The sequence below is a fragment of the Papio anubis genome, chromosome 7 (assembly GCF_008728515.1).
Source record: "Papio anubis isolate 15944 chromosome 7, Panubis1.0, whole genome shotgun sequence".
NCBI classification, from domain to species: domain Eukaryota; kingdom Metazoa; phylum Chordata; class Mammalia; order Primates; family Cercopithecidae; genus Papio; species Papio anubis.
This window is the reverse complement of record NC_044982.1, coordinates 145,051,189-145,064,190: the sequence shown is the minus strand read 5'-3', so window position 1 is coordinate 145,064,190 and position 13,002 is coordinate 145,051,189. Positions and strand designations below refer to the sequence as shown.

General features: G+C 47.7%; 1 protein-coding gene across 1 annotated transcript in view; it reads right to left on the bottom strand.

The window, feature by feature from the left end:
• Nucleotides 1-13,002, bottom strand: part of EHD4 (EH domain containing 4) — a 74,229-nt gene that overhangs the window by 38,812 nt on the left and 22,415 nt on the right. The window contains exon 3 of the mRNA XM_003900818.5: nucleotides 6,964-7,061. Coding sequence (XP_003900867.1) covers nucleotides 6,964-7,061 — 98 coding nt within the window. The remainder of the gene's footprint in view (nucleotides 1-6,963; nucleotides 7,062-13,002) is intronic.

The window sequence follows — 13,002 nt, the reverse complement described above, 5'->3', positions numbered from 1 at the left end:
TGGACTTTTTAGATGGCAGTTGGCTTCCCACATAATGAACACTTGAACAGATTTAGGTGGAACCTGCAGGACTTCTTATGACCTAGACTTAGGAAATCATGAAGTATCACTTCTGCAGAATTCTACTAACCAAAAGTGAGTTAGAAGGTCAATCCAGACGCATGGACAGAAAACTCCCAAGGCACGAATGCTGGGAGGCACGGGTCTTGGCGTGGTGGTGGGAGGAGGCAGCATCTTTTAAGACAAGCTACCATACTTGCTACATGATTGTCAGCAAATTACTTAGGCTCTCTGTGCCTCAGTCTTCTCTTCTATAAAATGGGATAACTGCTCCTACCTCACAGAGTTTTTGTGAGGAGCAAATGAGTTAATAATATGTGGAAAGCACTTAATGCACTATCAGAGTATTAGCTATTATTATTATTACTCAAAAGAGTAAGGAGCAAATGTTTTTCTCTGATTAATCTCTGTATCCCAATGTCTGAGGTATCCCATGAAATGTTTTATATCATAAACATAAAAAAGAAATGCTCTATACGCAAAGTAAGTGAAGTGTCCTTCTCCCCATCAAATAAAACTTTTCTTTTCATGTAAAACTCTAGGTCTCAAGTTTAGATAAAAACAGTCATTTCTCACAATCAATAATGCATTTGATACATTAACAAAAACTCAAAATAGCTGCCAGGGCTGGCGAATGCTGCTGTGAGTCATGGTGGTAATATGCTCACATCAGGGCCGGAAGCAGCAACACTTGTGGTGTGGAATTTCCCGTGGCACCAACGGAAAAGGAGTCTGGATGCGTTTGTCAAAACTTCCCCGAAACAAAAAGAAATCAGGATTTCCTGCTAGAGGCCCAAGTGGCTAGTGATGTCCAGGACCTCACAACCCAGCCTCAGACCGGCCTTAGCCCTGGCTGGAAAACAGGATCTGCCAACAAATCAGCAGGCCTGGGCCCCCCCTCCAGGGATGGACACTTTTCTGTCACTGCCAAATCCAGACAAAGCTCACAGTCAGGTCACTGAATGCAAACTCTAAATACAAAAATGGCTTCATGATCGAGCCTGTGGCTGCATGTTCTATTCTATAGAATTCTCTACCACATCCTCCCATACCTCCTACCCCTCAGTATTCCATGTGGCCTTCAGGACAAATTCGAGTCTACTGCCACGTGCACCACCTGCCGTGGACCCGTGTTCCAGCCACACACACAGCTCCCTTTCCTCCAAGGGCCCTGAACTCACATATCTCTCTCTGTTGTTTCATACACTCTTTCTGCTGTCTAGAAGAGATACCGACAGGAAGGGCAGCCACGGTTATCTCTCCCTTGACTCTGCGCCAGGCAGAGGCTGTGGTAAGAGTGTCATGTCTTCGTCTCACTTTATCTGCACACCGGCCCACAGCACCCTGCCTTGGCTGGCCAGCGAGCTTGCCCATCTCTCCAGCCGGGCTCTCATCAACAACAGCCCTTCGGAAGGACAGACACATAGACCAAAGGAAGGGAACTGAGGGTTCCTGGTCTCTTAGGAAAAAAGCTTCTGTTATTGCCTGTCATTCCTTTTTTGCATATGTGTGTGTTTTCCTCTCAAATCCTTCTTGTTACCAAAGCCGAGAGGGGAAGTCATTCTTATCTGGACATCTGTAACTGTTCTCTCTCCTTTCCTGGGCAAGCTTCAAAATCCGGTCTTTTGTCTTCAAAGTTCAAAAGTAGATGCGTTTGTACTTCCCTCATTGTGGTCTCTTGGTGCCTTTTTCATTTTTTTCTGCACCCCTCTTAGTCACAGCTTGGATGTCCAGGCCCCGTTTCCTAGCTCTGTCGATTCTTCTGAGATATGGGTTGAGGAAACCTTATCCGAAAAGGTTGGGACTGGAAGTGCTTTGCATTTCAGATTTTCTGATTTGGGAATACCTGCATGTATATAATGAGAGAGCTTGGGAATGGGACCCAAGCCTAAACACAAAATTCACTTATGCTTCATAGACACCATCTACAGATGGCCTAAAGGTAATTTTATAGAACATTTAAAATAATTTTGTGCATGAAACAAAGTTTGGATTGTGCCCTGTCACAGGAAGTCAGATGTAGAATTTTCCACTGGTGGCATCATGTCAAAAAGTTTTGGATTTTGGAGCATTTTGGATTTTCAGTTTTCAGTTTAAAGATGTTCAACCTGTAGCGCGTTTGAGCCCCTCAGCTGTGTCAGCAGACCCTTGAAACAGCCTGTTCCTGTTTGTATCACTACTCAGGCACCTTTTTGGTGCTTGAGGACTTTCCTTAACATTGCCTAGGGGGACTTAAAGATGTCTGTATATAAATGTTAAAATGGTAATCAGTGATTCTGAGCTTCTGTTATGGCCTGTCATGTCATCTGAAGTGCAGTTAGATCCTCCCGGTTTCATGTACTATTACTGTCTCCAACTTTTACTAGCAGGGCGTTTTCTGTCCTTTTAGTTTTTCATTGTCTTCTCAGTTCTATTCATTGGTTTATAATGAATAGGCTGGGATTAAGAGGCAAGGGCTTAAACATCAGGAAAAGACACTCTCGAATTTTCATTTGACAGCTGTTGTTCCTGAGAGAATAAGTCGATCTGTTACAGAATTTAGATAGAGTTTTTTCCTTCTAGAGTTATTTAAATTTTTAAAAGGGAAAAGCTGCACTATTTTTGTTACTAAAATCAAGTCTATTGAAGGCTACACAAAACCTCATATTCTCAAGAAACCATAGGAATAATCTGTGGCTAAAACAGCACCTTGAACATGCCATGTGCTAAATAGATGGACAAGCATACCAGTTGCTACATTATAATTTTTCAAAGGATGTTACGATTGGAGTCAGAATCCAGAGGCTTGTCCTAAGTAGCTGGGAACACACTTGTGTTCATGCTAACTCTAGAAATAAATCCTAGATTATGTTTACGTTCAGCATGAGCTCAATAGTATTCTAGGAAACAGTATTTCAGGGGCCAGCATGATAAGAGGTCGAGTGGGAAGGAAAATGCTATGTGTGTGGATAAAGGTGCTCTTTCTTCTCATCGCAGAGTCAAACACCTGGCTACTATGGTCAAGGGCAAAGGATGTTCTGAAGAGTGAACCAACTCAGATTTACCTACACACTTCAAGACAGCAATTTAGAAAACCGCAGAAATCTAAACATTCTTTCATTGGCTACTAAAATACAAGAAAAGAAGAAATGTTTGTAGGACTTTTGGGAAGCTATTACTTGATCAGAATATTATTATAAATATATGAGAACATTTTTATCCTTGCTTGATGGGAATTCAACACTTCACGTCAGCCAGGAAAACTACAGGTTAGTAACTAAACTAACCTAGTCTGTTGTCCTTAAAGATTTTCTGCTAATGGCCAGGTGCAGTGGCTCACGCCTGTAATCCCAGCACTTTGGGAGGCCGAGGCGGGCGGATCACCTGAGGTCAGGAGTTTGAGACCAGCCTGGACAACATCATGAAACCCCGTCACTTCTAAAAATACAAAAATTAGCTGAATGTGGCGGTGGGCACCTGTTTTCCCAGCTACTCGGGAGGCTGAGGCAGAACAATCGCTTGAACCTGGGAGGCGGAGGCTGCAGTGAGCCGATATCATGCCATTGCACTCCAGGCTGGGTGACAGAGCAAGACTCTGTCTCAAAAAAAAAAAAAAAAAAAAAAAAAAAGAAGACTTTCTGCTAACTGTAATTTGAGCTAAGGAACATTTGAGGGGTAAGGAGTTTTCATATGGAGTAGCACAGTAAAAATTGCTCCAAAATCAATTGCCCTCATGAGTTTCATTTATACAGCTCCTAAACAGGAGATTTAGATGACATTTACTCCCCTGGAACGCTATGTATTTTTTTTTTTTTTTTTTAATAAATAGACATGAGGTCTCACTATGGTGGCCAAGCTGGTCTTGAACTCCTGAACTCAAGTGATCCTCCTGCCTCGGCCTCCCAAAGTGCTGGGATTACAGGCGTGAGCCACTGTGCCCAGCCACTGTGCCCAGCTTTTGAGGGTTAATCATCAACTGCACAAAGGGGAAAGGCAGAGCACTGGAGGGCAGCACACCAGCGGCCACCTTTCCTCCTTCCCAGGCATGAGGCCCGTAAAGGAGGCAAAGACCCGCCAGTGAAGTCAGTGGGGGATGCTTTAAACATCTTGTGGGGTCACAATTTGTACCCAGTCTATTATCCCATGTTGACGTTAATTTCTGGCAAAGGTGGGGCTGTGGTCTTACGAAGCTGGTCTTATGAAGCTGGGTGTAGGTGTGAGCCTATGTGAGAATGCGGCACTGTTTGCGATCGTTTGAGCTGAAGCTGCTTTACAACACTACGTATTCTTTGGGGTAAATGTGTTGAAAATGTCAGCTGAGTGACTTTCATCACCAGCTGTGCCCCTAACACTGTGTGGCACCGGGCTTGGGAACCACGGCTGTGGCCCGTCGTGCTGTCATCGCTTGTGGCTCTGGGTCCTTCCCCACCTGTTGCTGTGTCCATCAGTGTGGCAGGGACCGCCGACTGGCTGGAACCTATATGCTATTTCTGTGTATAGGATGTGAGTAAATACATGCCACGGTAAGTCAGACCAGGATATGAGTCAGATCATATTATAAAGTGATACAAAGAACTGATCTTCAAAGCATTTTGGAAGCATTAATCCATGTGTCAACACCACTGTAAGGGAGCTACAGTTTGAAAGACACGATTACTAAGCAAAGGAGAGACGCTGCAACACACGGGGGAACAGAGTTGGCTAAAGGCCTACCAATGAGGACAAATGCATATGGTGGCAGTCAAAACCTGGAGGCCTTAAAATTTAGAGGTAAAAAGAAAGAGTTACCAAGACCACATATTTCTCCAGCATATTCAGTCAGAAATGGAGAAGTAGTGAAACATGGGCAGCTCAGAATAGCTGTGGAACATGAGCCTGCTTTATTTTCCTGTTAAAACAAAACATACTATCTGCAGAGCAACCTTTCTGGGGCTAAATTAATGCTCCTAAACAGACTCTTACAAAAAAATTGATTGGCACTGAGGTATAGAGATACACATAAAAAGATGACCGTATACAGCACTAAGCATAAAAAAGTATTAACAATCATGATGTCCACAAATCCGCAAAATGAACTATATTATGTCCCTTTAATGGAACCCAAGCAGCTATTGAAACAAATGAAATAATCTGAATATACTGGCATGGAATGATGTCCAAGATAGACTGTTATGAGGAAAAATCAAGTTGTAGAAAATGTGCATGGTAATCCCATTTCTATTAGAAATGTGTTTGCATATGCATAGGAAAAAGTCTCTAAGAAGTGAGAGAAAACCATTAATAATTGTGATCTGTGACAGTGAGTTTTTTTTACATTCTTATTCATTGACTGAATCCTTTGCAACAAACATCTATACTTTTCTAATAGAAAATAAAGCAAACAAGATATTTATGAGAGAAGAACAGCATCAACCTGTTTTTTTTTTTTTTTTTTTACAAATAATTGCAAGGTTCTTGGAGGCCCGGGAAGGGGAAGGGTGGCCTTAATGGCGCTTCATACCTGGCAAGTCCCTGACTGAAACAGTGAAGGCACAGCAGGCGAACCCCTGGGAGGCCTTGGCTCAGCGCAGTCCTGAGCTCTCTGCGGGCCACGGAGCAGCAGAGATGGCATTCCCAAAATGCCAAGAGAAAGGAGGGCTTATTGGCCTCGGAATCCCTTTCTTGACCCCTGTCACGGGACCCTCGCTGGCCTATGTAACTGCACTTCTGCTTTGTGAGCTGTGGGGTGTTCACTGCCTGGTTGTAACCTGCAACCGTGACCTCACACAGGCTTCTGCTCAACCTTGGCATGCCCGGACTTCTCAGCACGGTGCTACCGACTTGCTGTTCAAGGGGTTGTGAAGAGTTCTCAGCCAGAAGTGATGGCAGCGATGCACCTGCTCCATCTCCTCCCTCCCAGCAACCCGCCTTTGTTTCAAGGGCCAGGGTGAGGGAATGACTTGAGCTGCCTCTGGACCTGTGATGGGAGGAACCCATCCTGACCCTCCCGATCAGGCATTTCTTCTCCATAAGTCAACTCTGTCCTCTGGTCTGCCCCTGATGCCCCCTTCCTGCAGGACAGAGGGAGACAGCAGGCCCACCTGTTTTTTTGTTTTTGTTTTTTTTTTTTTTTTAGACGGAGTTTCGCTCTTTCGCCCAGGCTGGAGTGCAGCAGCAGCGGTGTGATCTCAGCTCTCCGCAACCTCCGCCTCCTGGGTTCAGCTCTCGTGCCTCAGCCTCCCAAGTAGCTTGGACTACAGGTGCATGCCACCATGCCCAGCTAATTTTTGTGTTTTTAGTAGAGATGGGGTTTCACCATGTTGGCCAGGCTGGTCTTGAACTCCTCACCTCAGCTGATCCACCTGCCTCGGCCTCCCAAAGTGCTAGGATTACAGGCGTGAGCCACCGTGCTCAGCAGACCCATCTGTTTTGACCACAAAGCGCAGGCCTAGAAGCAGCCGTTGCCTCAGCCTTGTCTTGTGCAGGCTGGAGAAGCCCGGATGTCCTCTTCTGCGCAAGCATTTTCTAGTCTTCACAGATCCCCTCTGAACGCTTCAGTCTCTCCCCACCCCCAGAGCTTCCCTTAGGTAATTCCTACTCCTCCTTCAGATCCTACAGCCAGTGCTGTTTCCTCCAGGCGCCTCTCCCAACAACCCGAGGCCAAGGCAGGTCCCTTCACACCCTGATACCTCCCAGTGTTCACCCCACTCCTCATCTGCATTTACTCATGTGTAACTCGACAAACGTCTTCGTCACAGAATATAAGCCCCTGGAGGGGCAGAGTCTTTGATGCTATGAACTCCTGGTTGACATCTGGGGTCCCTTCAGCTGCCCAACAGCTGTGCTGGAGGACAGACAGAATACGACAGGGACAGAAATCCTCTGCTCACAGCAGAGAGGGCCTCAGCCAGCACTTGGTGGGGAGGGGCGGGGACAGGCACTGACCTCGGCTGATGCGCTGCTTCTCCCCAGAAAGGATGCCGGGGCTGTCGATGATGCTGATGCTCTTCAGGACCTGATTGGGCAGCTGTGAGCACATGAATCTGGAAGAGACGGATCAAAGGAGGGGTCAGAAACTGGACATCGCAGAGTGCTCCAACCATGGGGCTCCTTGGCCTCTCTGGGCTTACTGACATCTGTAAAGGGGGGTCTGAAGGAGACTGACAGAAACTGAGGATGGCTAATGAAGTCATTTGTGAAGTAGGAGCTTGGAGGAGATTGACAGCACCTCCGTCCTGCCACAGAGAACGGATGCTGGCCCATGGGACAGGTATGGGAGGTGCACAGGAACCTGCTGCCACCTGCCACCTGCCACCTTTCTGTTCATTTTGATTTCAGCTAACATTTATTGAACATGTAGGAATCTTACAAATATCCTCTCATTTGATCCTCATATTGACCTCATGAGGTGAAGGAATTATCCTTAACCTAAGAGAGGTTAAGTAATGCTCAGGGTCACTCAGAGCAGTGCCTTAAACCCAGGTCAGCCTGGCTCCAAAGCCATGGGCCTCACATCTCCTCGCTCCATGCTGGTCCTTGCCCAAGCATCCTGGGCTTCTCCCCCTGGGAATCCCATGCCTTCTTCAGGGTGCACTGCCCCACTGGGCTAGAGAGCCCCAAGCTCCCTGCCTATTCCCTAGCATGACAGCTGGAGGGACTGGGGCCTGTTTCCCCATCTGATGCCCCAGGGACTTAGCCTCCAGCCTGGTGTCCCCTATGGCCTTAGGGCCAGGGAGGGGCAGGCACCTGTGACACCCAACATCCTCCAGGTGCTTAGGAGTCTAGGGGAGCTGGAGAGTAGGTGAGGCGACCAGGTTAGGGGAGGCCCTGGCTGAGCATCTTTAGGCCTCTCTTGTTCCTCACTTGCCTGATACCATCTCCTCCTCCTGATCCTGGTCCCTTCTCCCCGTAGTCACTGCCCTCGCATCCACCCGACAGAAGCAGAGTGGGGAGGAAAAATCGAGCCTGTGGATAAGCAGACCTGGGTTCAAGTTCTGCCCAGCGTTTCCTGATAATCTGCTATGGGACTCTGGGTAAGGGCCTCCCTGCTCTGGGTCTCAGGTTCCTCTGTGAAAATGGTGGCTTCCCGACAGGGTCTGGCGATGTCCTTTTAGCTTTCAGACTGAATAACTCCACACGTGATGGTAGGAAGTGCTTTGTTACTTCCACCCTGGGCACCAGGGCCTGGGCTGGACCTTTGTGAGGTGCCGCATATGTTTAAGGCAGAAAGTGTAGAATGCCTCTGCTTTTCCGCTACCATGGATGGCTGACATCTGCGTCTGTGTGGGCAGAAAGCTAAAACCTCAATTCTTCCGTGCGGTGGGGAAGTGGTGGGGATTACTCATAAAGTAAAAATGCTGGGAATGCAGGACAGGGAGGCCTGGCCAGCCTCCACAGCGCACATGTGGACAGCACAGCCCTGGGTAACAGCGGCCAATACTGACATTTCAAAATCACTTTCTCTGAAGGGGCTCAGGACACGATTTTCACACAGTCTTTCCTACATTTTCAAATCGGCCCAGGAAGATATAGGAAAAGATATTGAGATCCTTTTGCAGATGGAAAAGTTGAAGCACAAAGCAGTTATGACATTCTGAGGCCGTGCTGCTATGCATGCTGGCTGGACCGCAACCTACTATTTCTGATGTCAGTGGGGTGGAACTTAACCCCCAGTTAAAAACCTCATAACGTTAAAAGTAAAGGGTCAAGTTAGTGGAAGAGAAGCCCCCCCATTTCTACCTGTCTCCAGACACGGGGAGATTTGTGTGAATAAAGCACATGAGGCTCACCAAGCATTCTTTGTAAGTTCACGGAAAAAACCCCACTGTGCCATTATTCAATTCTCTAGAATTGGGGTAGGAACAGGGCTCTGAGCGCATCTGTGGTGAACCTCGTTTCTCGTCAGGAACGATTGTCTCTCAGTGCCGTCCCATCCTTTCCACCACATGGCCCGAGACATCTGGCAGAGCTGAACACATCGCACCTACGTGAAACAATTTTCTGCAAACCATACCCGTGGAGAGGCTGATCTCTTCCCCAAATCACAAGCTCACACTCAATATCCATTTTTCCAAAACAGCCACCCCCTAGATTCTCAGGTGAGGCTAACAGAGGGATTCAAAATTTGCACACTGTTCACTCCCTGTGTGTAAGGCAACAGCCTTTCCACAGGCCTCCTGACATGACAGCAGAGGCCAGGCATGGCAGCCACAGAGAAGCCACCGTGAGATGCACTGACGTCACCACACGGCATACAAGGGGGCAAAGCGAGGAGCCCAGGAGGGCTGAAAAAGAAAGGACGAGGAGGAGGAGGGGGAGGGGGAGGGAGAGCTTTGGCTGGGCCACCCCAAGAGTGGGCGGCTGGGGTTTTGTGTGCACAGCTGGACTCTGCTCCCTGAAAGACAGTGTCCAGGGGTGAGGGGCAGGCAAGAGAACAGAAAGGAGCATTGAGACCCTGTGGTGCCACGCTCATGCTGCGAGGTGACAACTCCGTACGAATGTGTTCCTACGAAGTTATGCTGGGATCACAAAAAATCCTAATGCTGTTCTAGCAATCGTGCCTCACGCTTCTGCTCTGAGAAAGGGAGGTGCACGGCAAACGTACTTGTTGTGTGTATAAAAGCAGTGCAGTGGCAGTCGTAGCCCAGGAGTGAAGAACCTGGGCTCTGCAGTCAGCACTGCCAAGTTCATGTCCCGACCCCATCAATTCACAGCCATGGGACTTGGCCACGTATGTCATGTGACTCCTCTGCGCCCAGTCTCCTCCTTTATAAGCAGAGGCTCACGGTTGCAGTGAGCCTGGAGTTAGTGTGCACGGAAAGTGCTTCAAACAGTGCCTGACACCCAGTAAGACGGCCCTGGCCGGCCTGGCTTATTGAAATGTTTCCAAGCACAGACTCGCTGTCCCAAGATGGATTTCCTACTCCTTCCTGGGGAGATTAACACAAGGAGGATCTGTGCCTTGCCTTCTACATTTCATGTAAAATATGCAGACATGTGCTGGTTCAATCCAGGAGCCTCACACGGCTTTTGTGAGTGGCCTTCACCCAAGGATGACCTGATAAATGTTGTCTTCTGAAGTAAGAGAAGAAGAGGGAGCAACCGAAGATCCTAGGCTGGCACTCCCAACTCCACATCCTCTCCACATCTAAGGAAGGGCCAGGGGTAGCAGAGAGGCGGAATAAAGTAATGGTCCGGGCTATGAGGTCTCAGGCAAGCTGCTAGGAGTCCTGTCACACAGTAAAAGGAGAGAGTAAAGCCAGGCATGGTGACTCTCACCTGTAATCCCAGCACTTTGGGAGGCTGAGCGGGGAGGATCTTTTGAACACAGGAGTCCAAGAACAGCCTGGGCAACATAATGAGACTTTGTCTCTACAAAAAATAAAATTAGCCAGGCATGGTGGCATGCGCCTGTAGTCCCAGATACTCAGGAGGCTGAGGTGGGAGTCCGGCTTGAGCCCAGGAGGTTGGAGCTGCAGTGAGCTTTGATGGTGCCAGTGCACTCCAGCCTGTGCAACAGAGCGAGACCCTATCTCAGTTAAATACATACATACATACGTATCTACAGAAGGGGGGGGCAAGGAGATGACTTTAAATTTCCCCCACACTAACATTCCAATTAAATGATTAGCATTTTAAAAACTAGACTTTTAGAAGAACTAGGCAGTACCTTAATACTGATTTTGCTTCCTCAACAAAACAGTAATATCTGTAGTCATTATAATAATAAAATAGCACAAACATTTCCTGACCTCTTACTGGGTGTCAGGCACAGTTTGAAGTACTTTCCATGCACATGAACTCCAGCCTTACTGCAGCCTTATAGGTAGGGCTGTGAGCCTCTGCATTTAGAGGAGGAGACTGGGCACAGAGAAGACACACGCCATAACTTGCTGAGAAGTGATGGAGCCGGGACAAGAACTTGGCAGTGCTGACTGCAGAGCCCAGGTTCTTCACTCCTGGGCTACTATTACCACGGCTGCTATTACTATTACCACAGCACACACTGGAACCACTGCCGTGTGGCGTATCACGCACAGGGCAACATCCTAAAACAAAGGGGTGACGTGCCACAGCCCTGGAACTCGTCCCCAAAGGGGCTTCCTTGTGTGGCTTGCTCTCTACCTAGTGGTGTGGAGTGTCAGGGTGGGGAGCAGAAGGTAGGAGATTTGGGCTCTAGATGTCTCCCTTACTCACTCATTCTGAGACCTTGACCTTGCACGGGTCTCTAAACCTCTCTGAGCAACTCTACCAGTCCTGTGGACTTCCAGGTTTGCCATTAGGTTCAAATGAACCTAAGCTTACAACAGAGAGAGTACAGAATTGTTTCAAAGTACTTCCTTTCACCCCAGCCCACTTTATTGATGAAGGTAAAACCAGAGAGGTAATATAACTTCCTAAATTTGCACGGTAAATAGGACACAACCCACAAAAAGACTTTGACAACTGAACTGTAATAATTCTTATTATATGGTCCTACCACAAATGGCTGATCTTATCTTCCAGGGCCTAGGAGGAATCAGGAACTGAATTTCACATCCAGATCACAGCAAAGCCCCTGGCTGCCCTATTAGATTGAAACTAATTACCATTTTTAAAGGTTAAAGATGGTTTAAGACTGCCAATTTCATATGGTTCAATCTAAATATGTACTTTTATAAATCCCCTCCTGACTGCCACAGGGGAAAGCCCAGTGCAATGGCCCAGCCAGGAAGGTCTGCCTGAGCCCAGGGAGAAAGGCATTTCTGGAATGTCAGGACCAGAAATGTACAGGCAGTTGCCAGTCAAGAACAATGGTTTAGGCTAGGTGCAGCAGCTCACGCTGTAATCCCAGCACTTTGGGAGGCCAAGGCAGGTGGATCATGAGGTCAGCAGTTCAAATCAGCCTGGCCAACACGGTGAAACCCTGTCTCTGTTAAAAATACAAAAATTAGCTGGGTGTGGTGGTGGGTATCTGTAATCATAGCTACTCGGGAGAATGAGGCAGAGAACTGCTTGAACCTGGGAGGCAGAGGTTGCAGTGAGCCAAGATCATGACACTGCACTCCAGCATAGGTGACAGAGCAAGACTCTGTCTCAAAAAAAAAGAACAATGGTTTAGTGACCAGGGAACCACCACCCAGGGAACTACCACAATCTTTTTATTTTTTTAATTTTTTTTCAGAGACAAGGTCTCTCGCTACGTTGCCCAGGTGGGTCTCAAACTCCTGGGCTCAAGCGATCGGCCTGCCTCGGCCTCCCAAAGTGCTGGGATTATGGCATGAGCCACCGTGGCTGGCCAACAAATCTTGAGGTTAAAGAAGAATGGGGAAAGCTTCAGCAAGTTTATTATGGATAAATGAACCACAACACACATACACAAGACAACCCAGTTATTCCCTCAGATTAAAAAAAAAAACTATTTTGCTGGTGAATCAAGAGTGATTCTTGGCAAGAGCCTGTTATCCTTAATTTCTGCAGCTAAATTGGCTGGGGGAAGCAGCACGTGCTTGGACTGATGCTGTGAACTTTAGTCAGTCAGTTTTTAAAAATTCCCAGTGGTACATAGTGACTATGATATATTCAAAACTTGGCTGGGTGCAGTGTCTCATGCCCGTAATCCTAGCACTCTGGGAGGCCAAGGTGGGTAGATTGCTTGGGCTCAGGATTCAAGACCAGCCTGACCAATATGGCAAAACCTTGTCTCTACAAAAAATACAAAAATTAGCTGGGCATGGTGGCACACGCCTGTAGTCCCAGCAATCGGGAGGCTGAGGTGGGAGGATCGCTGGAGCAGAAGTTGGGACTGCAGTGAGCTGTGATCGTGCCTCTGCACTCCAGCCTGGGCAACAGAGTGAGACCCTGTGTGTGTGTGTGTGTGTGTGTGTGTGTGTGTGTGTGTGTATGTATAAATTCGGCCAGGCACGGTGGCTGATACCTGTAATCCCAGCACTTTCGGAGGCCGAGGCAGGTGGATCACCTGAGGTCAGGAATTCAAGACCAGCC